The 25,249-nt window shown below is 38.4% G+C and overlaps 1 protein-coding gene across 1 annotated transcript in view; it reads left to right on the forward strand.

Moving 5' to 3' along the window:
* The window catches only part of RPAP2 (RNA polymerase II associated protein 2), a 72,205-nt gene extending 48,298 nt beyond the window's left edge, over nucleotides 1–23,907 (forward strand). The window contains exons 12-13 of the mRNA XM_016197188.2: nucleotides 21,218–21,367; nucleotides 23,471–23,907. Coding sequence (XP_016052674.2) covers nucleotides 21,218–21,359 — 142 coding nt within the window. The 3' untranslated portion in view covers nucleotides 21,360–21,367; nucleotides 23,471–23,907. The remainder of the gene's footprint in view (nucleotides 1–21,217; nucleotides 21,368–23,470) is intronic.
* The last annotated feature ends 1,342 nt before the right edge of the window (nucleotides 23,908–25,249 follow it).

Below are 25,249 nucleotides of genomic sequence, written 5' to 3' on the forward strand. Positions count from 1 at the left end.
CTTATATTTGCAATTTTTTCAAATTTAAATATGCCTATTCTAACTTATTTTAGACTTTCATGGACTTGTAATGTCAAATTCTTATGTTCTAGGAATTTCTACTACATATGCAAAATGTCCACCTATGAGCACCCACACACACTCTGAAAAAAAGATAATGATGATGAGACCATATAAATTAAATGTCTGAAGCATAACTAATGGTATTTATTTTGGGTTCCTCCATATCCATAACATTCTTTTTTGTTTGTTTGTTTTTCTTGCTTGTGTAAATCTTGGATTTATCTTACGGTGTTTACGGTCACAGTACCTTTGTCACTGTGAAGTTTATATATTTACCTATTTACTGAGGATTAAGCAATACTTGGATTATTTTCAACCTCCCTATATTCATTGCTGAGAGTTTATATTAAAAATATATAACATTTTTAATTGAAGTAACTTACACTCAGCTGGTAGGGCTACGTGGGAATCCAGATCTTTTTCTAAAGAAAAAATAATGGTTGTTTAAATTTTATCCCTCAGAGTTCTCCATATTTTTGGCAATTTTATAATGTTAGCGGTTTTTTATTCATAAATGGCTGAGAGTTCCCAGCCTCTGGCCACAATACATATTAAAATGACCAAGGATTCTCAGCAAAAAGGTGTGCCATCCCAGCAGCAGCAGCGGTGGCAATGGTGACAGTAAGTAGCAAGAGACACTTGCCCTTGCAAGTTACAGCCATCACTTAGGGAGTCAGTTTCCATGTCTACCAATGACATCTTCACACCCTGACTGAGCTCACTGAGAGGACAGGGCAGGGGAGGCTGGGGAGCATGAGGCTTATCGGCCCCTTTCTCTCCAGCCTCAGGGTTCTATACTATAAGAATGTGAGCATGTTTTCAATCTTAGAGCATTGCAAAAAGAGTTGGAGCCACTATTCTGAGAAAATTGTTACATAGCCACAGTTATGACAAAAAGCTTTCCAACACTCATCTACAAAGCTCCTCTATAGATCTGACACAAACAGGATTTAGATATAAAGTTTTAAAGTCACTACAGCCCAGCCCTTTAAACAAACCTGTGTGTAATATATCACTACAAAGTGAGTTACAAAGAACTTGTTTCTTTTGAAATAGAAATATCAATGGAAAGCATCCCTGCTTCCTTATTAATAGGTAATCCTAAAGCATTAAATGCAAACATTATCAGGGTATAAACCATCTGTTATAAGAAGAACATTTTCTTTTATTTGGCTTTCATAGTCCTTTATAATCAAAGTTTTTATCTTAATTTTCTAGATAGTAATTCTGAAATAGAAAGCCCATAATGACATATTTCTTCATGGTAAGTTCTTCTTGTCTACTTTCTTTATAAGTTTTTAATAGTAATAGCCTCACATGCCTCTTGGTTTTCAAATTTGGGGACTTTAGGTTAATGCCTAGGATAAAATTAAGTGTAATTTAAGCTTCTGTAAATAATTTTTATCAAGCATTATATTTTTTATTAAATGTAATTCCCTTACCCCAGAGAGCGCCTTTAGCTATGCAAAGGTCTCTTAAAACCCTAAATTCAGTCTCATTCTGGATGATATCCTATTTTTTCCCCTTGAAGTAGCAGTGTAGCCTTGCACAAATTTCTTAACCTCATTGTGCATTATTTTTCTTGTTGGCAATATGAGGGGTTGGACTAAATCCATGTTAAGTCAACTTGGCGGTGCTAACTCAACTTTGAGATGTTATAAATAAGAAGCTTTAACATGTCTAAGGTTACTGAAAGAGACAATGAAGATGAGTATATTTAGCACAGGAAACAATTGAATTTTGCTGATTGAAAACCATGGTGACACTGCCCAAGTACTACTACTACTTTGTTAGGTATCTTAGTCATTAAGCTTGACAAAGACATGCATGGAGTGATATGGTTAGTCACTCTCTCTGTGGAAGGATTACAGAATACTCACTAAGTAAATGGGAGGGACACCCCCAAGATTCCTTTACTCTATTTCTACTACAGACTTAGCTGACATTATATTGCTCTACATATCAAAGATGAGGAACCTTCCCCGGGTGCAGAAGGAAATAGTGGAGTGGTTTAGTACCTCAGCGTTATACTAAAGGTGGTGAAGAGCAAAATGAAATGGGTAAGTTGATTTTTTTAATGTAAAAATAAACTTTAAAATATTTTGCTTACAGAATTCTCACCACAATCATGAACTTTTTCCTCCCTTCCACATTAGTCTTTACATTTTATTCTGGAAATAAATCTTATCAGTGAATAGGGATGTCTAGAAAGCTGTTACTTTATGTGAGAGTGTCTGATTCTGGGTTCAGATCACATTTAAGGAAAATTTTAAAAGTAGTTCTAGAGCAACATTTTCCTTTTTTGCTTCCTATTTTTTTTCTCATTGATGAAAACATCCCAAAAATTCATTAATACATCTTCCTTGAACTAGGTTTGGTAGAGTAACTTGAGTTTCTTCTCTGGGATAGTACCATCTGATTGTCAACTATTGGATTGATAAGTACCTTACTTACAGGCCTGATTTTTCTTCTAAATAGTTTTAGATTTTTTTTTTTTTTTGGTCTTTAATATCATGCCATGAAAACCATAAGTAGTGCCCATGTATACCAGAAAAGGAGATGAGACTCACACTTTGCTGTAGCATCATAACTATAAATCAGTGTAGCAGCTGGCATCTACATGATAATGGCAAAGTTTTCAAATACTTAGAAACCTCACTCAGAAAATAGCCAACAAATGTTTATTGAGCGGCTGCTGTGGGTAACACTATGTCTTAGTGTGGGGGATACAAAGGTTGAACAAAGCTCCTGCCCTCAACACTTTACAACTTGCTGAAGGTTGAGAAAAGGGGGAGACAAATTTGTGCACAGGTAACTACAATACAAAGCTGAGTGTATTAAATGGCAAAAAGAAGCACAAACTATTGTGGGGGTTCAAAGAAGCAAAGATCTCCAGGACCATCAAAAAAGGGTTTCACAGAAGTGGCATATGTGATGGGCCAAAAGATAGAAAGGGTTTTAAAAAACAGAAATGAAAGATGGGGGCATTCTCGGAGGTACCTAAAGCATGAAAAAAGAAAAATGAAGAGCTGGAGTTAAAAGTACAAGGTAACTGGAAAGAGTGGTTTGAAAGTTGGATCTGTTATAGAGACAGTGGACAGTGAAAGCTATTTAAGTTTTGAACAGAGAGTACCATCAGGAAGCCTGTGCTTTAGAAAGATCAGTGTTGCAGAGATCTGGAGTCAGATCCAATCCTGTCTTCTGCCTTGTACCAGTTCCTTCAGAGGCTTCCATTGTGGCCTGCATGGCCCTGCGTGGTCCAGCCCCTTCTCCGGCCTCATCTCCCATCACCCATCCCCCTGTCTTGCTCTCCCATTCCCGCCACTCTTACCTTCTTTCGGCCTTCTCATCATACTCTTTCTCACCATAACACACAGGTGGTTCCTTCTGTTCAGAATATTCTTCCCTCCCCATTTTCTTTGGTTAATTTCCCTTCATCTTTCAGAACTTGAGGAAGTATTTCTTCCTCAAGAAATTTTTCCTGACTTCCCTGACTAGATTAAACATCTTTATAAATAGGCCTTCATAACACTTATTTTTTCTAGCACTTGTCCTGTTTTCAGTTTCACATTTAATTGTATGATTACTTGATTAATGTCTGTCTCCCTCACGCAACCTGAAGATTTTAGGGGCTGGTTCTGTATCTGATTTTACTCACCATTATAAACTCAGCACTTAGCATTGCACCTAGAATATCATAGGTTTACAGTAAATTTCTGGCAGAGAATGGATGAATGAATGAGATTAATTAGGAAGCAGTCATTTCTTGCTCTCTGTCAACTCCTTTCCTACTGCCTACAAGTGCTTATTCATCTTTAAAGTTTAAAAAAACAAACAAAAAACAAACACACCTATCCTTTATTCTTAACCTCACTGACCCCTCAGACTGTCAACCATTCACCTAACCAAACTTGGAGAGCTAGTCTGTTGTTAGTGATTGTAGTGCTTTTCATTAATCCCTTGCATTCAAACCTTTTATGAAATTGATTTTCTTAAAGCTTCTGCTATAACAGCCTAGTTAGCCAAAGAGCACTGAGGCAGGGAACTAAAATGATTGCAATGACTGATTGCAGTGGAATGTTAGAGACAGATGTTGAGAGAATTACAGCTCCACATCTACACATTTTAGCAGTGGGGTGTTGGGAGAGTCAAACATGCTTTCACAACATTAAGACAGATGGCTGGGAAAATACTGGTGCCTGTAGGGAAGTAGGTAGGAGGGACTAATTGAAAGAGATGATGCCTTTGGTTTCATACCTGTTACAAGCATCGAGACTGTTTCTGTTCAGTTTAAGATTCAGGCAGGTTATCCAGTTGGGTGGTTCCCTCCAATGTGGAATTGGAGCTGAAGAATTGTAAGGAAAACTGGAGACCTGATTTTGGAGTCAGCATTGTGATGGGTGAAATGGCAGAGGTAGAGGGTGTTAAATGCAGAGTCAACGTGAGGCAGAACCTGTGGAACATCCACATCCATGCCAGGGATGCCTGAAGATAGAGAAAGCAGAAAGCGGGGAAAGACAGACATTTTCTGAACATCATCGATGTGCAAATACTGTGCTAGACTCTTTATATATGCTATTTCATATGATTCCCACATTAGTGAGGTCAGTGGTTGTGTCCCACTCACAGAGGAAGGAAACAGACCGGGAAGATAAGCCTTTGTCTGAGGCCAGAGTGTGTGCATTTTCCACTGCACAGTGTACCTCAGGAAGGTATGTATGCAACCAGAACACTATCGAGGAATCCAAAGCGGGTTTGAGGGTCAAAAAAGAGGTGGTAACTGCCTTCCTGAGAAGCAGTAGCTGTTCTCTGCCAAACAAGGAGAAGGACTGAAAACAGGCTGTGGTTTTGGCAATTAGGTGGTTGTAGGTGACCTTTAAGAAAGCAGTTTCTATAGAGTGATAGTAGTAGATTGCAAGGGCTGCTGCAGTAGACAGTTGTAAAGATACTACACGCAACAAATGTTGACCACTCTTTTCATATGGTAGGAGAAAAAGGAAAAGAGGGGATTATAACTTGATCTGACATGGCAGATCTTCAGAACGCTTCCCAGAACGCCTGAGCATCTTTTGGAAGCAGAGGGGCAGGAGATGGTGGTAGGTAGGGTTGGGATTACTCACAAGACATAGGGTTACTGATGGGATGTGGCCCATGAAGAAACTGGAAACGTCATCAAAGGCATATTTGGGTTTTCCTTTTTCTTCCCTAATCCCTGTCACCTATCTTCTTTCCCACCGTTTCCTCCACACGTTTCTTTTTGCCTTGAATGTCAGTGTTATTTTGTAACATTTTGTCTCCTGTACTTAATTTCAAATGTGAATGGACCAAACCTTTTATATCTCCTGAAAACCCATATTAGTATTAGTGTTTCATTACTTGCTCTGATTGATTCTTACCCTCCTCCACCACAGGTCAGTGACCTGCCCTCGGAGAATTACCTTAGGGCAGCATTTGACCTATGCAGCCACTATGTCTAATTCTGGTCACTCACTTTTTTTTCATATGTATGATTTTCACCTTCCCTGCCTTCTCATTTTTCATGACCCACAAATCAGTGTTAGGGACATATACATGTACTTCACACACACATGCGCACACGCACACATGCAGGCATATGCATTTCTACATGAGAATGAGAGACTTTCCATTCATCAAAAAATTGTGTTTGGACAATGTGTGAACAGTACTAAACCAGGAAAGATGTCTACAGTAAGGGAGGTGAATTTAAAACTGTTTTCTTACCAAAACATAACCTCCATGCAGTCAAGGACATTGTCTAGATTACTTTTTATCTCCCTAGTGCCAAGCACTCAATCTGGCACTTCATAAGTACTCAGTTAATATTTGTAGAATAAATCAACTGAATGAACAGATAGGACAGACTTGGATAACTTACTGTTGGTGTTATGGATGTAAACACAGAATTGGTAGCACTGGTAAAATATTACATGGGGAAAAACAAAAATAGTTGCTTACTATTATGAATGAAAGGAAGGACAGTGACCCTGTGTCTCTGTAATGATTCATATTTTCCAGGGTGGGTATAGTCTAAGGAATGTGACTATTTAGGTTTAAAAGAATTGCCACTTTTACTCTGGCCTGGTAGCTCAGTTGGTTATTAAAGTGTCCTGCTGATAAGTCAAGTTTGTGGGTTTGATCTCCAGTCGGCGCATACAAGCAGCAACCAATGAATGCATAAATAAGTGGAACCACAAATCGATGTTTCTTTCTTCCTCCCCCCTCCCTTCCCTCCCTCTCTCTCCCCGCTTCTTTCTCTCCTCCCCCTCTCCCTCTCTGTCTAAAAATCAAATAAAAAAATTTAAAAAAAGAACTACCACTTTTAACCAAATCCAGCATTTCTTTTTTGCAAGTATATTTTTGTAAAGCCTTTAATAAAATTAATGAAAAACAGTCAAAGCTACATGTAAATGTGGTGTTATCTTTTAACTCATAATTATAAAATTAGTGAACATTTTAATTTTTTAAAATGTTTCTTTGATTTAAAAACTTTTTTACAAATACGACTTTTCTCTTGGCTACCATGAACTGGCTCTTTTATCTTCTGTGGACTGATAAAATAGAAAACTTGGTTAAAAGGCAATTAATTACCAAGTATGTAGATATGGCACTAAATCTTTTATTTATCTGATGCATCACAAACATAGTTATGTAGAATTCTTTAAATGTTTTACTTGTTGGTATTTGTTGAATTGGAAGCATTTATCAAATATTAATGGATCCTAATGGAATATTTCACTTTAGAGGCAAACTGTTCCTTTAACTAGTTTTACTAAATATATTATCTTAACTAGTGCTGCAAACTTGAAAGTCATAAAGAGAAAAAAGTGATTATTCTCAGTTGTATTGATACTTATTAAGTTCAAGCTCTTAATTGCATAGTATCTTTTCTCTCTTGTCTTTAAATACTTGTTTAAATTGTGTATGATAGAGACTTAACACCTTTTTAATATTTTTCCTGTCTCTGACTCTTCTCATTCTGATAGTTCTAGTTAACATTAAAGTCTTATGGTTCTTGTAGGCAGAATTCAAATGCTTCCATTTTATTCAGTGCTTAAATATTTTTACAGAGGTTTAGAGCAAATGATAAAGGCCAAAAGGTAAAATGAGGCTTGGTATTCTCTAGTTCTCACTATTGCTGGTTTTTACCTCCCTGCCTTCTCATCTTTCATGACTCACAAACCAGTGTTAGGGACCTATACGTGTATTTCGCACACACGCACACAGAGTATATATAATGGATATTTCTCCCACTGTCCATTTTGAATAAGGAGTTTCAGAGTTGGATCTTTGTCCTTTTAGTACAGCTCAGGTGTACTGTGCCTTAAAAGACGGGACATATCAAAATACACAAGACTTAATGCCAGTATTCCAGTGGAGCAGAAGTACTCAGGAACCTACTACAGACTGCTTGGTGAACACCTGCAATTTCTGTGGAGGTGAAATCACAATATAGTAACCAAATTGCCTGCACTATTTCAGTTTCGTTGTTTACTGATTTTCTTTCTGTTGAGTTTTTCAGGTCCCACATTATGATGCTCCTCACGTTTTTAATTGCAGTGAGTGACAAATCAGCTGCACTGCAAAAATGTTTTGTAAGAATAAAGCAACCCCCAGGTTGTAACTAGTGTTCCTGTGGTTTCAGTACATAGAGAAATGCTGCTTATCTGAAACACTAAGACTTAAACATGCTCCAGAATTCCTCAAACTATAAAATTAAATGCCACTAACAAATTCTCTGCAGCTAAGGTTACACATTGAGATATATAATTGTACATTGAAAGTAGGAATAAAGATATGTATTCTTTCCTCAAGGGATAAAAAATGTACATTTGTGGGGAAAATTTTATATAATTTGAAGGGATATATGAACCCTAATATCCCAGATTAAGATGAGGAAGTAGAGTCAGCAAATGTAAATTTCTCTTTTGAGAAACTTGGTAAGGGTAGGAGAGAGATTGAACAGTAACAATTTGTTTTGGATAAAAAAAGACTTAAGCATGTTGATAGAGTATGGAGGTGGAGCCAGTAAAGAAAAATAATGTGAAGCTGGGATGGGGAGTGGGGGAAGATATATGTGGTGGAACAGAGTCCCAGAAGGAGGCACAAGAAATGAGATCCTGGTCACCGGCAGATGCAATAGCTTGAACAGGAGAGAAATACTACATCATCTGAGACAGGAAGAAAAAAAGTGAATATCTGGTCATAGGTAAGTTTGTATGTTAAAGGAAGAGATTTTAAAATGTCTGACTTTGTTTTTCAAGGAAGTAGGATATGAGATTATGTTCTAAGAGAAGAGATGGTGGTTGGGTAGAGAGTATAAGTAGTGATAACAAAGTAGTCATTGAGAGGGTCTGGAAAAGGAACTAACCAAGGGCCAGAGAAAATTAGTAAGTGACACTGCATGCCCCGGTGAGGCCAAAGATCATGGATTTGTAGTAGTATCAGTCTTCAAAGTAACCCCCTTCTCCTCCGCCCCTGCTCCCAGTAGTTTTCAGCTATCCTGTTGTAGGTGGAGAAAGCAGGTCGTAGCACTGATCTCTGGTTGTCATTGTAATGAACAGGAAAGCTAGGAGGAGGGTGCGAGAGATTCAGGAGTGGCGGTGAGAGGGATTAGTTCAGGAAATCAGGACAGACATAATTGGTAAGGATAAGGAGTTATCGTAGAGAAAACATTGGCCTTCCCAATCAAATGTATCCTGTGTCCCTACCCCCAAAGTTGTATATTCAGCTCTGCCATCTCTCCTAGGGTTGAAGGCCAAATTTTTATTTTTTTTGCTGAGCATCTCCATTTGCATATCCCTCAGGCAGTTCGAACTCTCAAATTGGAGACTAAGCTCACCTTCTCTTTCAAATGTCCCTTTTTCTCTGGTTTTCATATTCCTGATTATCTAGAATTGAAATCTGATTTGTCTTTGGTGCTTCTCTTGCCCTTATCTCCCATATCTACTCAATTGCTAAGCCCTGCCTTTTTAACTTCTCTTTCCGTTTTTTCACCTTTCTACTGCTAAGCCCACAGTAGGCTTTCCTTACTTGCCTAGACTCCTGCAGTTACAGCCTTCTTAACAGGTCTCTTTGCCTCAACTAGTCCATCCTTCCTCCTGCTATAAGAATCATCTCACTGAAGCTCAATTCTAAGCAGAATAGGCCTTTGTTCAGAAACCTAGTGATGCCCCAACTCCTACCACATAATTTTGCTTGAAATTTACTCCTAAAGTGGCCCCAGCCTGCCTACCCAATTTATTTCTCTTTTGTGTCCTTACATTGCGTGCACTGTTTCCCCTGCAAGCATCTTTGTTAGTATTGTGAACTGTGCTTAACATGACCTTCTTTTTCGTATTTGTCTTTCCTAGTCTTCAAATGTTAAATGTTCAAATGTTACCACCTCCTTAGAAGCCTTCCCTGCCCCGCTGAGGCAGAAATATTATCTTCCTTGTATAAACTCCTACAGAGGAGACCTTTCCTTTGGACTGTATTACCTTCTCCTTCATTATGTAGGTATTTATGTAAAGATTTCACTTTCTGTGCTCTTCAGTTTCTTCCAACAGTGTAGTTAACAACTGTAACATCAGAACTGCACAAATTTATTCACTTCAAAAATTTAACAGTGGTTCTCAACACCGGTTGTACATTATAATCACATAGGAAGCTTTTAAAAAATACTAATACCTGATTCAAAGATTTTGATGTATTGGTCTGGGGTCTGGCCTGGACATATTCTTTTAAGTTCCCCAGGTGATTGTAATTTGTGCAGACACTATTGAGAACCACCATCCTTAATTATAGTGCAATTATTAGTATGCTAGGTAGAGATACACTAAGTCAGTTAATTTAGCTTTGTCTGCCAGTATTTGCTGCTTAGAGGTACTTAGCTTTCTTCTAAAGTCTTCACTTAGTTAATGGTGTTGGAAGGTGCTTCTTGGCTGTCAGGAGAAAGGATGAACTAGAAACAATAGAACTGTCAGTTTTCATTGGCACATTTTTATTTTGTAATGATAGATTTCAAAAATTATTTGAAGAGCATATACAAGTGAACCTTTGAAATCAGAAGGTTCTTCTTAAAATGAATCAGACGTGAGCTTGTGTGGTATAGTGGTTAGAAGTGTAGACTGGTGGGGAGTACGTTTGGGGTTATTTGCTCACCTCTTACTGACTACGTGACCTTAAGAAGGTCGCCTGAATCTCACTTTGGAGTTAACACTTGCTGCAACTTCACATAAAGGCTGAAGACCAACAAGTTAGTTTCATAAAGAAAAAAAATCTTTTTGCAAACTTGGAAATCACTGATGCTTCTTATGTTTGACTTAGTGGTTGAGATCTTGCCACAAAGGGAACTGGGGAAAAGAACTGGCATTCTTCAAAGGAAATAAATTCATTTCCTTCCATTTAGAAACCCACCCACCACCCATTTTAAAGTATCTGACTTTATTTAAACTCAGCTCTGACTACTTGGCATTTGTTTCCCTGTCAGTGGTAAAGCCATGTTTACTATTTAAAAAAAAAAAACAGCTTCAGAAAGTGCCCTGAAGTAGTTACCTCTATACATGGCCCAGTCCATGTTTTATGGAAACAGAAAAGGTCTCCCACAAGGTGGCTTTCTCCTTTTCCTGTGCACCAGTGGCTGTGGTACTTTGGGGAGGAAGCAGGAGCTACAGATTAGACAAATGTTTTTAGAGAATCGCTGACAGAGCTGAATCTTCTGCCTTCTCCCCAGTAAGAGAAAAGCAAGAAGGTAAAGAGTTATGTGAAATATGAAATGCTAATTACTTGCATGATAAAGAGCCCTCACTATACAGATAAAATTCCTTTTGAAAGTTTGTATTAGAATTTTTTTTTACTATCTGAGAAAGACATTTTGCAAAATGTCTTGGGTTTGTGTGGGCCCTCAAATTTCTGAAAATAGATGACATTTTGACCCACTGTGTTACTTGTTGGTCACAGCTCTTTGTTTCAGTTTTGAGTGTGTTTGTGCAGAGGTATTCTGGTTTAGTCCTTTATCATTTAGCACTTGTTCATGTAGAGAAGGAAGGAAAATCCCAACTCATTTTTTATAAGAAAACAAAATATGGGTTAAGTGACAATCCTTACAGGCAGGAAGAAAGGAATAGTGAGACTTGATAGATAAGCAAGATGACTTTGTGAGAAAGGTGTCCATTTTTAGCACTGTTCTTACCCATTGTGATGCTGGATAAATTCCTTATTCTGTCCAAGGCCTCAGTTACTTCAACTGTCAAAAGGAAACTAGTTAGGTTGAGACTAAGTCACACTGGAGGAAATTAAAGTGGTGGTATAGCCTCATAAAATAAGACTCTGTAGTTAAACCTCATCTTTTAGATTCTTCATTTACCCAGGCCATTATTAGTAAAGATGGCTCATCTGTCCCAGAAGACTTTTGTTTTTGTTTGATTCTAAGCCCACAAAGTGTCAGGTATTGTATTATCTGTTCTAATTGATAAAGTGCCAAGCATAGTGCTTGTACATGTAAACATTGAAAAGATTTCTGTTTAAGAGGAATATTCCTCTTACCTTCTCCCTCCCAGCCCTAACTTCTGACAGATGAGAGAGTGAATGTTAAAAAAAATTTTTAAGCCCAACATTATCTTTAGCAGTCTCTGCATGTCATCACCTTTATGCACGGTAATCAGCAGAACAGGTTTCCCTCCTGCAACAGAACTCTGTATGAACCCAGTAATTTCTCAAATCTGATAGGTACAGAAAATGTGTGGCTTTTCACTTCCTGTCCCTTCCTCCAACCCCAAACCATAGAGAACCATGCTTTCTGGTGACATTTATTCCGCTAGACATTCTCACAGCTTTTTTTCTTCCCTTAAGATTGAGTATGAGGAGTGTTGTTCATTGTCATTTTACAGCAGCCTACCAGCTTGATTCTGCGAGTTTGGAAATTAATAACTCTCAGGAAACTGTTTGCTTCTCTTAGTTTTGAGGGTCAGGGTAAAGGATGTCTCTGCTCCATCTATTTCAGGCAAGTGTCTGATGTGATCACACATTTCACACAGATTATTCAGAAAAGGACAATGCAGACAGTGCTGTGATTTCCAGTGTTCCAGGAGCTGCACTGTATATTTCCTAGTGGGAGTGAGGGCAGTGAGCAAAGCAATAAGGACCATTATCAGGAAGGCCATTTAAAAATCCAAGTTCATTACTGACTTTTATTGCGCTACAGGAGATGGATAGCAGTTCCATCAGTTGTTTGGCTCCACTTTCAGTATTCCACAACTCCCTTTATATTGCTTTGCTTTCTCTGTTGGTAAGAGACAAACCAGTGACTCACAAAATCATACATAGGTAACTTTGAGGCTTAATCAAGAGTTTGTACAGCTCTAAATCCTTGGATGTAAGGATCTATTTTTTTAAATGCCACTTTTTAATTAAAAATCTGTTTCAGTTGTCAAACTTTGAAACTCCTCTTACTGCTGTGTATAATAATTCCTGTTAACCAGATGTTGTTTGATAGATAGCTCAGTAATAACAAATGGAGAGTACTTGTCCTAACCTAACTTGCATTCTCTCTTTTTGATGTGCAGCATATGTGGAGCAGTCAGCTAAATAAAGGTCTTATCATTAAGATACAGTTAGACACTTGGCTTTTTGCTTTTGTTGTCATGCCATTTACCATATGGTAAAGAATTAGTTATTAGAGAAGGCTGCCTGTCTTTTCAGAATGGAGATTTGAACTAGTGGCGTTTTCATGAGCAGATTCCTCTCTTCTTTGTGATTTCTATATTGCAAGTTATGTCATTTTTTTCAAATTATATTCTCCAGCATACAGTTTATGGTAAGCCATCCTTTTAGTGTCACCTTTAGAGGTTTTTATTCACACTTAAAAGAACTTGAAGGAAATAAATTGAAACATAAAAATCTTTTGTTTTTACTCATGGCCAATCACATTTTCTGTTATTTTAAAGGTATTTCCTACATAAAACACATTGTTAAATACCAACTGTGGTATATTACTGTTCTTAAAGTAGAAGTAGTTATTTGGGCCCAGTTTACTGTGGTTTTCTTTGATATACACTGTTAGAAGTTGCAAGACTGGAATAGATGCTAGAGTCTTTTTTTAATATATAATAGGGTGGGAGTTGTTCTTTAATGAAAAGGTTAAACAGATAAGTGATTAGCATATCATAATTGTGTACAGATAAAGGGTTAAGGGGAAAGGATGAACCTGGAGAGTCAATTTAACAAAAAAGGGGGTGTCAGATAAGGTCCCAAGATTGTACTTCAAAAACAACTTAGACAAGCAAGGTATTATTTCATGATATCCTCTTTAGGGTGGGAGATATGTTGGTTTATGTTTTGAAGTAATGAATTTGGATAATAATTATATTCTGGGGCACTACATTTTAGGAAAATGAGAAGTTAGAAGTGGGTATAGTGAAGATTACCAATCTGAATAAGGAGTAGTCAGATGGCATCTCTGAGGAAAGACCAGAAGGACTTAGACTTAATTGAGAACCATTTTCAAGAATATGAAGGAATAACTTCTAAGACCTTGCCCCTAAAAAAAAGTTATACAAAGGAAAAAATAAAATTCTGTAAGAGATATTTAGATTATATATGAGGAACAATGTCTAGAATGTGAAGTTTATTAAACCATTGCAACATGATACACACATAGGTATAGAATCCCCCTCCGTCAAGATAGTGGAGGTAGTTGATTTGCCGTCCATCTGTCAAGGAACCAAGTCACTACATTAAGAAAGGATCTTGGATCTCTCTTCTTAGATTATTTAACTCTTAATGGGAACAGACAGGAAGTATAGATTCTGAAAACAGTTGAGTTCTTGTTTTGCTGCTACATTGTTACTTTCATTGACCTAAAAAGAATAAAAATACACCCCATTCAGGAAGAGTAGAAACAGCCAGAAACACACAGAAATAAAGACCTATATTAGTTGGATTATAAATATCGTAAATTGTTTTCTTTTGGCCAAGTGAATCTCATCTCATTTAGAGTGAAAAGAATTTCCTCTCCTTTTATACTTCACCTGTGAGACTACAATACTTTTTGCTCCTGAGTAAGGTCCTACCAAGCACCCACGCCGCAGGACTGGAAGTGAATTAAAGCTATAAACCAAGCCAGCTCCATGGCACTTAGCACTACTTACTCTTGGCCAATCTTAGCACTACCCTGACAACACTGAGTTCCAGGACAAGTGGAAGTGAGGAGGGGAAATGCAGGAACAAGTGGTAGGTCTTGATTGATTTTTTTTAATTTATCTTTATTGTTGAAAGTAATACAAATGTTCCCTTTTTCCCCCATTGATCCTCTCCACCTTACACCCCTTCCCCCAGGCCTTTACCACACTATTGTCTGTGTCCATGAGTTATGCATATATGCACATAAATTCTTAAGTTAATCTCTCCCCACCCACCCTTGCCTTCCCTCTGAGATTCATCAGTCTGTTCCATGCTTCTGTGCCTCTGGATCTGTTTCATTCATTGGTTTATTTTATTCATTAGATTCCACATGTAAGATCATGTGATACTTGTCTTTCTCTGACTGGCTTATTTCGCTTAGCATAATACTCTCCAGGTCCATCCATGGTGTCTCAAAGGGTAAGGGATCTTTCTCTTTTACAGCTGCATAGTATTCCATGGTGTAAATGTCCAAGAAGATGCTTGGTATGATTTCAATCTTCTTGAACTTGTAAAGACTTGTTTTGTGTCCTAACATGTGGTCTATCTTTGAGAATATCCCATGTGCACTTAAGGAGAATGTATATTCTACAGCTTTGGGGTGAAATGTTCTATAAATGTCAGTTAAATCCATCTGATCTAGTGTGTCATTTAGAATCACTGTTTCCTTGTTGATTTTTTGTCTGTAAGACCTATCCAGTAAAGTCAGTGGGGTGTTAAAGTCCCCTACTGTGACTGTATTGCTGTCGATCTCTCCTTTAAAGTCCTCCAGAAGTTTTTTTTTTTTCTTCGGTCTGAGGTGGGTCTTTTGTAGACAGCATATATTTGGGTCTTGTTTTCTTATCCATTCAGCAACTTTGTCCTTTGATTGGAGCACTTAATCCATTTATATTTAAGGTTACTACTGATAGGCATAAAGAAAAAAATGGCAATAGATAAGTACTTATGTTTCTTGTTCTATTTCACCGTCTTATTACAGTAATCTCGCTAACATTTCTTGCAATTCTGGTTTGGTGGTGATAAAATACTTTAGCCTTTCTTTGTTTGGAAAGCTCTTTGACTGATAGCCTTGTGGGTAGAGTATTCTTGGTTTCAGATTCTTGTTTTGCATTACCTTGAAAACTTCATGCCATTCCCTTCTGGCCTGGAGAATTTCTGATGAGAAGTCAGCTGACAGCCTTATGGGAGCTCCTTTGTAGGTAACAGATTGCTTTTCTCTTGCTGCCTTTAAGATTCTCTGTCTTGAATTTTTGGCATTTTAATTATGATGTGTCTGGGTGTGGGCCTCTTTGGGTTCTTCTTGCTTGGGACTCTGTGCTTCCTGAACTTGTGTGACTTCTTCCTTGACCACGTTAGGGAAGTGTTCTGCCATTATTTCTTCAAACAGGTTCTCTAACCCTTGCTTACTTTCTACCTCTTCTGGCAGACCCTGAATATTATAGAGCTAAAGGATTCCTTTGAATTTCTCATCTTCTGTTTTAATTGCTCTCATCATGAGCACTATAATATGGAAAGCATTATATTAGTGTTTGTTTTAAATTAAAATTGGTGCATAATAGTCTTCTAGTATAAGGGTTTGCAAACTTTTTATAAAGGGACCAGTTGTAAATATTTTCATCTTTGAGTAGTCCCAACTACTCAGCTCTGCTACTATAGCACAAAAGCAGCCATAGACTAGATAAGGGGCATGGCTGTTTTTCAATAAAACTTTATTTACAAAAATAAGCAGCAAGCTGGATTTAGCCCACAAACCTGCTCTAGTACATTGAGAAGTGCTAATATGGGGAAGCAGTGATTTTAGTTCTATAATCATGCACCAGATTATTAAGAGAACAAGCCTAGGAGGAACACAAAGATGGATGAATAAAATGTGATTCCAATCATCCATTTCTGTCTGGCAGGTGAGAAAAATATATACAACTAACAATACACATTTTAATATTATTTGAAGTATTTATAAGAATGTACTCATGTGATTGAAGCAATGAAAATAAAACGAAATTAAAAAGCCCAAAGAAATTGGATTTCTCCTACAAGCAGTTATTAAAGCAAGAGAACAAAGTGATCAGATCTATGAGAAAGGATTGTGATAGGTAAGACCTGTGATTCATGGGCTGCTGAAAAAAGAAATGCTTACAAAAAAGATGGTAAAGAATCAGGGGTAAGAGGAGAACTGTGAGTGCATCAAAAGCCAACGGAGAATTTGAGGAAGGGAGGACGTGATCAGGGACCTCAAAGACTGCAGTCACCTAGGAAGAGAACTAGAAGGCCCTGAGCACACGGAGGGGCTGCAGTGCGCAGTGCTTGTGGTCTTCAAAGCCCATCCATACTCACTGCCCGCAAAAGCGGATAGAACCCTGCCTCCACGCTCAGCACAGTGCTCTTTTATATCACATGGGTCCTCAACCACCGCTCAGTCAGACAGCGCCTATCATTAGGTTAGCATATATTCTTAAAAAAAAAATCCCAGCATTTTGTTAGTAGCGTCTTTGGCAATGGCTATAACCAGTTCTTATCGACTAAAACCATAATAAACTGATGAAACATTATGATCTTGCACAAGAGTGTCTTGCTATGGTAATCACATGGAAATACAGCACATGCCCAGTGAGCTGCAGGCCAGAAGAGTGAGCATGTAGTCCGTTGCTATAAAGTAATAAACCATGTTAAAGTAGATGAGCTGAGGAATCTGGAAAACAAAGATTATATATAGTCCTTATTCCATTTTAAATGTAAATTACTTTGGATATAGAAGCAAATCATAATTATTTTGAATGAATTGTTCATAAAATTATAGTATACTATAATTCAGGGTTCAGCATCTTTCTTGATGAATTATAAAGTCATAATGAATAATAATATCAGAACAATCCTTCATTTTTTTGTATTCATGAGCCTGGTTTCTAGAGAGGATAATTTTAAAGAGAAAACACAATTTTTACATGACTGTCCACTGGATTCTTAATGTTCAGAGGTACACAGGAACTATTATTTATTCATTCATACTTCACCTTATTCCAAAAAGGATTTAAGTCAACTTAAAATTTTTAGGAAGTTAACATATATTTCTATGATCATTTACATTTTGTGTTAGAGACTGGGGAATGGGGAAGAAGTCGTCTTTTCAATTAAAGATTAAAGGAGAAACACAATGGAATAAATAAAATTAAAGGAAATCTTGTTGGCTAACTTTCCAGAAGTATAATTATGCAACAACACTTAAGGCTCAAGTGTTAATAGTAGTCAGGAAATCCTGGCTCCAGATGCCTAAGGATTTCTACTTATCTACTTAATGACTTGCGTAGAAATCTCCAGGCGTGGGTTTATATTCCTCTCCTAACAGACACCAAACCTTGTATAATTCTCTGTCAGCACTTCCTTCTGCCTGCCAGCTACTTGTCATTTTCATATTTGTAGTCCTTTAGTTCTCTAAAGCAAACTTAAAACATTCTGTTCCTTCTGCATGTTCGAGGGCTCAGTACACATCAATCAGGTAAAGATTACAAAGAATGAAAGCAAGCATATTAGCCAAGAGCGTGCGCTTTCTGAAATAAATTGCTATGGTGCAAAGCCCTGACTTTTCACTTAACCATCTTTGTGACCTGGAGGAAGGGAGGAAGGTACTTCAATTTTTTGTACCTTCATTTCATCATCCATAAAATGGGAGCGATAATTCATGCTTAGAACATGTAAATAGTAAGTATTTATAGGTAGCACATGGTAAATGTTAGTTGATAGTCATTACCATAACTGATTTTTTAAATTCAAAATGTGTTTATTGGGATGGCTCCCCTTTCATCTTTTTTTAAAACATATTTGATTTTTAGAGAGGAAGGGGAGAGAGAGAGAAGCATCAATGTGAGCGTGAAAAATCAATCGGCTGCCCCCTGCACCCCCTTCTACGGGGTTTTGAGCCCACGACCTGGGCCATGTGCCCCGACTGGGAATCGGACCGGCAACCTCTCAGTGCAACGGACAACACCCAACCAACTGTCACACTGGCCAGGGCTCCCCTCTCATCTTGATTCAAGGCGCTTTTAGTGCTGCTTCCATCTGAAGGAGTATCCTGTCAGCCTTGCTTTCCTCCTGTAGGCTGACAGAGCACAGTGGAGTGGCTAATACATAAAACTATTGTTAGTGTGGGGCTAGAGACGGTGGTGACTTTATAGCATCCTGGGCGTTTCACATCCATAAAGTCAGAATTGGGGCTCTGCCCCAGGGCACGTCTGTTTCCTCTTCTCTTCTGGAGAGGGATGAAGGAGATCCTTAGTGAGGGGCATGTTGTGGGGAGGTTGTCACCACCAGAAGGCATCATACTGGTTTTATCAAAGCCTGTTCATCTGCACTATCCTACTTGAATCTGCAATAACAACTTTTAGGGAACTTAAGTAGCATTAGCCCCATTTTATAGATAGATGCTAAGGCTTTGATGTTCATCTTGCCCAAAATCATAACAAGCATTCTGGCAGGTCTAGGATTAGGACTGTGTTGTATAGAGACAGTTCTCCTAGGGTTTGCAGTTAGACTGAGGAGGGGATAGGTTTCAACTCAGGAGCCAGCTCTAAAACAGTGGAAGTGGTTGCTCAGAGCTTTGTTTTGAGGAGTCTCAAAGCAGGTCCAGCTAATGAAGAAGAGAATGCTGATTAATTAGCATTGTTTACCATGGACTCAGGAGCATGGAGCAGGATTAAATTGTTGCTTTCCTCTTTTTATTATTTTTTTTAACTCCTAGCTAAAGTTTACCATTAACCCGTTATGATATCTGTATAAGTTTGCTAGAGAAGTATTACTATTTCTGAAATAGTTTCTAACTAGGGCAATTGATGGAACAATTTTCTTACAAGCTGTTTCTCTATTACTCTTCTCATTTTCTGCTCTCATGAGCACACAGGTTGAAAAATCTAGTAGTCACCATTTACTTCTAATTTGAAGGTTAAGTTTCAAAACATAGTAATGGCACTTTGAGAAGTAATTGAGAAAACTTTTCATATATGAACCAAATATTAGTCTCCTTGAAAGTGAGAGAAACTAAGATATGTCATATAAGTACCATTTTTTCTTTTTTTATTCCTCCCCTGAGGATATTTTTTCCATTGCTTTTTATAGAGGGAGGGAGGGAGGGGGAGAGGGAGAAAGAAACATCCATATGAGAAAGAGACATCGACTGGTTGCCTCCCACACACATCCTGACAGAGGACAGGGAGTGAACCTGCAACCCAGGTACGTGCCCTTGACAGGCAGTCGAACCCGGGACCCTTCAGTGTGTGGGCAGACATTCTAACCACTGAGCCACACCAGCCAGCACGTAAGTATTATTTTAAATACAAAAGCTAGGTCTCTGTGGAGTTGACATATTTGATCTGCCTCCTCTAACTTCTTGGTTTTATTTTAGCTAATGCTATCCCATCCCCAGTATCTTTGGTCTTATTGTAGGGAAGCAGCAACTTTGTATTTTAAATGTTGACTTTACTTAAGTGTGGGAAAAGCCGGGCTTGACGTCTGGATTCCACCTTCTCTGCAGGAAGACGCCTCAAGAAAAGCTGGCCACAACTGCCTACATTCACCCAAGTGCCCAGGTTGGGCTTCGCTTTGGAAGGCTTGGGTAGTCCTGTTTCCCAGTATGAACCACCTTTGAGAAATAGCAGCAGACAATGCTCATAAAATATAAGAACCTGGTACTCCATCCCCTAGCTCTAAAGAAATACAAGAGAGGTGGGAAAGCATACATTGCAGTGGTTTTCCCATTTAGAACTGTGTGGATTTCACTGGACTGTTTATTATGGGAGTCACCTAGCCTCTAGTTCTTGCTCAGACACCTTCAGGGAAATACAGAATTTACCACTTCCTCACAGTCCTGGCCATTTCTGGACAATTTGACAAATTTTTACTTTTGCATTCTGTATGAAATGGCTAAGCAAAGATGAAATCTGTCTCAAAAAATAACATTTCCCACCTGGCCGGCATGGCTTAGTGGTTGAGCATCAACCTGTGATCCAGGAGATCACAGGGCACATGCCTGGGTTGCAGGCTCGACCCCCAGTAGGGGATATGCTGGAGGCAGCCGATCAATGACTCTCACATCACTGATGTTTCTCTCTCTCTGAAATAAAGACATATTTAAAAATAATATTTCCCATTTCACACACACTACTGCACAATTGCTCTGCTCCAATTTCTCGATTTTTATTGATTTAAAAATCAGAGTTATTTTATTTTTATTTCATGTGCCCAGTGGCAATGACGAAGATTAAGCAAGCATCTGGAAGAGCTGTGTGAAAGGCGTAAGACTATTTGGAGAGAAAATGTTTGCCCCCCAAAAAGCTTTCCAGGAATGTAACTTGCAAAGATTCTATAAAGCATGATGTCTGGAGATAAAAAAATATTTATGAAAAGTAATGGTCTTTAGTCTTTGTGATCAGTCACTTTTTAAAATCATTCTTACTAATCACGTTTGAATGTAAATTACTTTTAAGAATCTATTATATGTAATCCTTTAGGGGTATTTACTGGAAATGATAGGAGAAAAAAACTGTGTTCCTTATAAAGTTTGTATTAAGTGGCTTATAAGGTGTAATTCATCTCTAGTGTTTTAAAAGGTAATTTTTATTTATTGTCTTTTCTCAGGTGACATAATCCAAACATTCATTTGCTTTTAAATTTATGCTTTTAAAGCAATTCTCAGCTCTAAGTTTCTCTCTACAACCTCCTTTCCCCAAGTGGAAAGACTTCATTTTCTTTTCTGAGCGGAATTTTGGTAGTTTTTGCTGGCATGATGAACATGTTATAGATTCAGAATTTTAGGTTTCTTTCTATACTTAATATGTTTGGTCTTTCCATTTTTTCCTGAGATTGCTCTTCTGCTTTTATTAGTAAAGTATCTCTCTGCCATGACAAAAACTCTCCACCCTGTTGAAGACGAAGCCCCCTATTCCTTCCCATTTCGTGGATATGTATTTAATATTTTTGGTTGTTTCAGGCTGACCCCAATTCTTGGCATTCAGAAGCATTCTCAGGAAAATCTGGTGTTTACACAGTTTATGGCCACCCTGCTTGAAGAATTACAATTAAAGAATGAAGACCTTGAAAATTTAACCATCATATTTAGAACCAGCTGTTAAACAGAGTGGTGAGTTGAATTGTGTTTTACTTTTGTTTGCTTTTCATTTGTTGCCTGTTTGGATTCTTCTTTTATTTTGTCAAATTTTGAAAACCAAGTACAAGCCCTGGCTGCATAGTTCAGTTGGTAAGAGTGTCGTCCTGATAGGCCAAGATTGCTGGTTCAGTCCCGGGTCAGGACACATACAAGAATCAGCCAATGAATGTGAAAATAAGTGGAACAACAAATCGATGTTTCTCTCTCTCTCTCTCTGCCCCTCCCTCCCTTGTTCTTCCTTCCTCTCTCCCTCTAAAAAAAAAAATCAATAAAAAATAAAAATCAAGTACAGACCTCAAGATGCCCTTAGCTGCCCCCTCACTTCCTGTCCACTCTTGTGGCTTTGTGCCCATCCTTGTTGTTATTCCTCCTGCATAGGCTTACCACAGTTAGTTCTGTTTCTTGCAATGCCCAGTCACCTTCGTACTCAAACTTAGACCATCCTCCACGTCCCATCTGATACGTTTCTTCCCAGGAAGTAGCAGCTAACTTGAGCCCACCCACTGCAGGGACCCATTGAGAACATCCTCACCCCACTTCTCTCTCCCAGGAGATCACACCAACCCAGCCAGTACCCTGGTCTCATGTGCAGATCAGCAGGTGAATTTACAAGCTGGCTTTGTTGAATCCTGACTCTATTCCTAGATGCATAGCCCTCCCCTACTATCCCAAGTTCTTCCCTCTGTCAGAACTGCCCATCAGAATGTACCCTCCCTCATCCTATTTTAATCATAACTCTACATCTTTTCTTCTCCTTGTTTCTCACTTCACGTACTCTCAAGTGCTCAGATAGTTGTGGTTTTTTATTTTTATTAAAGTTTAGTTGATATACAATACTATATTAGTTTCAGGTGTACCACAATGATTCAACATTTATATACCTTATGATGTAATCACCACACTATGTCTAGTAACCATCAGTCACCATGCCAAGTTACTACAATATTATGACTATATTCCGTATGCTGTGCACTACATATTTGTGGCTCATTTATTTTATAACTGGAAGTTTGTACCTCTTATTTCCCTTCACCTTTTGTTTTGTTTTGTTTTTTTACCAGTTCCCTTGCCTTCTCCCCTCTGGCAAATGAGTTTATTTTCCATTTTTATGAGTCTGTTTATTTTGTTTGTTCCTTTGTTTTGTTTTTAGATTCCACATATAAGGGAAATCATATGGTCTTCCTCTGACTTTTTTCACTTGGCACTGTCCTCTCTGGGTCCATCTATGTTGTCACAAATGGCAAGATTTCATTCTTTTTTGTGGTTGAGTAATATTCCATTGTGTATGTGCCACATCCTCTTTATCCATTTATCAGTGGACACCTAGGTTGCTTCCGTGACTATTGCAAATGATGCTGTAGTGAACATAAGAGTGACTATGGCTCTCTCCATAGTACACCTCACAACTTGGCATGTGGCTTCCCGCAGAGAGAGCAAGTGAGACAATACCCAAGATGGAGCCATACTTTTTTGTAACTAATCTCAGAAGTGACACCCCATCACTTTTGCTGTATCCTATGACTAGTTAGAAACTAATCACTAGATCTAGCACACACTTAAGGTGAGAGGATTATATAAGGGCATGAAACCTAGAAGCAAGGATCATTGAGGCCCATCTAAGCAGCTATCTACTATAGGTGGCAAATTGCTCAGCAGTTCCTAGCTTTATACAGGGTGGGGCAAAAGTAGGTTTACAGTTGTTCATATGGAAAATACAATAATACAAGAATAAACTGTTTTGCATACTCACAACTGCAAACCTACTTTTGCCCCACCCTGTAGACAGCATATCACACATTAATTCAGGGCACCCCGAACCAGTCCACATGGCAACAGGCGTGCTATAAGCTAACCCATTTGTTCTGGGAAGGGATGGAGGCAGAGGAGGATTTTCTTACTGACCTAAACCCATCAAAGCCTACCCCTTAAGCTTAACATAAACTTGGGTCTATTCCACTCAAACCATTATTGCTACATAACAAGGAAAAATGGAATATATGTTGGGAAAAGAACAGTGTTTCTAAAAGCTGGTAAAATATTAGGTGTTTTATTCAGACTATCTTTTTTGCTTCACAGGTGTAATCCATGAAGACTAAACAGAAAATGAACTTCTGTACACCATTTCTGGAAATGTAGACACAATAATGGTCTGGTGGTGACTGACAACTAGCTTTGTTCTGAGGAAAACCTCTTCCTTCTTAGACTTCACCCCCCTGCCTCCCAGTCCCTACCTGTACAGAGTGACCTCCCAGGTAGAGGACAGCCATTATTCCAACAAGGTAACCAAGGCCTTACATCCCTGGCTATAGGACGTAGTATTTTTATTTGAAAATAAAAGCTGAAGTCGTAAATGAGTATTCAAGAAAATATAATGACCTTTTATTTTTTCTGGATGATTCCAGCCATCACATCACTTGACAAAAAAATTAAGAAAAGTCCTATTTTCGCCTCACAGTCTAAACTCTAGATTCCAAAGAACAGTAAAGAGGTTAATAAATGCAATAGAAGATAAAGCCCTTTGGAAGTCTTGTCATTATTCTTTTAAAGAAGCTGACTGTGGTGTAATGTGGTTAACCTTACAAGTCCAAAGCAGGAGTATCCCAGAACCTTCTGAACACAAGGACATTTTTTTAAAAGGGGGTGGGGTGGATCTGTAGTTTGTTTTCAAGAGAGGCAATCTCTAGAATTTACACTGCTTTTTCAAAATGTACATGGAAGCATGCGATTTAGCAGGGCCGCCATGGTACTTAAGGGGGCCTCTGACAATTTGGGCAGCTTTACTAGAGGGACAAGAAACAAAACAAAATCAGATCTATTCTCTGGGACACTGGAAGAAATGCCAGCTACTAAAAGCCCGGCCATGGAAAGAGGCCACAAAAGAGCCAGGTACAGTGGGGGCTCAATGAACAGGAATCCACAAGCTCTGCAAGGTCACAGGCTACAATATCAATATACAAAAATCAATTGTGTTTTGTATACTCACAACGAAAAATCTAAAAGTAAAATTAAGGAAACAGTTCCAGGCTTGCTCTCCCTACCAGGAACATGCCCACGCTTTTCTCTTCCCCCTCTTCTTCCCTCATAGGTAGGCATCTCCTAAACTCTAAGGGACCCCACGAGATGTGCAAACTGGGCAGCAATGGGTAGCGGCGGCTCATCTCAGGCTAACCCCCTGAACCTGTCCCCAAGGCCTATTTTCTCTTACTCTCCAGTGAGGTAATAGCAGCCCCACCTTGGCTCCCTTTCCCATAACATTTCTAGAGAGGCAAAGCAGCCCAGCTTGGGCTCTCCTGTTGCTGATTCTATCCTAGGCCCTTCCTTGTTTCACTGTCCCCAGCTTTAATAAATGTACTGTCAAAAAACAACAACAGAATTCCATCCACAATATTACCAAAAGAATTAAATTTTTAAGAATAAATTTAACAAAAGTAGTATAAGACTTGTACAATGGAAACTATAAACATTCAGAGAAATTAAAGGTATAAATAGAAATTCCATGTTCATGAATTAGAAGATTCAATATTAAGATGGCAATTGTCTCCAAATTGATCTAAAGATCAATGCAAACCCTGTCACAACCCCAGCAGGCTTTTTTGAAAAGCTGGCAAGCTGATCCTAAAATTTCTAGGGAAATGCCAAGGATGCATAATAGCCAAAAACAGTTCTAAAAATGAGGAACACTTCCTGACTTCAAAACTTACTACAAAGCTACAACCACCAAGACAGTGTGGTATTGATATAAAGGTAGGCATAAAGATCAGTGGAACAGAATTTGAGAGTCTAGGAGTAAGCCCTCATATTTATGGTCAATTGATTTTCAACTAAGGTGCCAAGGCATTTCCATGGAGAAAGGAT

This window comes from Miniopterus natalensis, chromosome 9 (assembly GCF_054644295.1).
Source record: "Miniopterus natalensis isolate mMinNat1 chromosome 9, mMinNat1.hap1, whole genome shotgun sequence".
NCBI lineage: Eukaryota > Metazoa > Chordata > Mammalia > Chiroptera > Miniopteridae > Miniopterus > Miniopterus natalensis.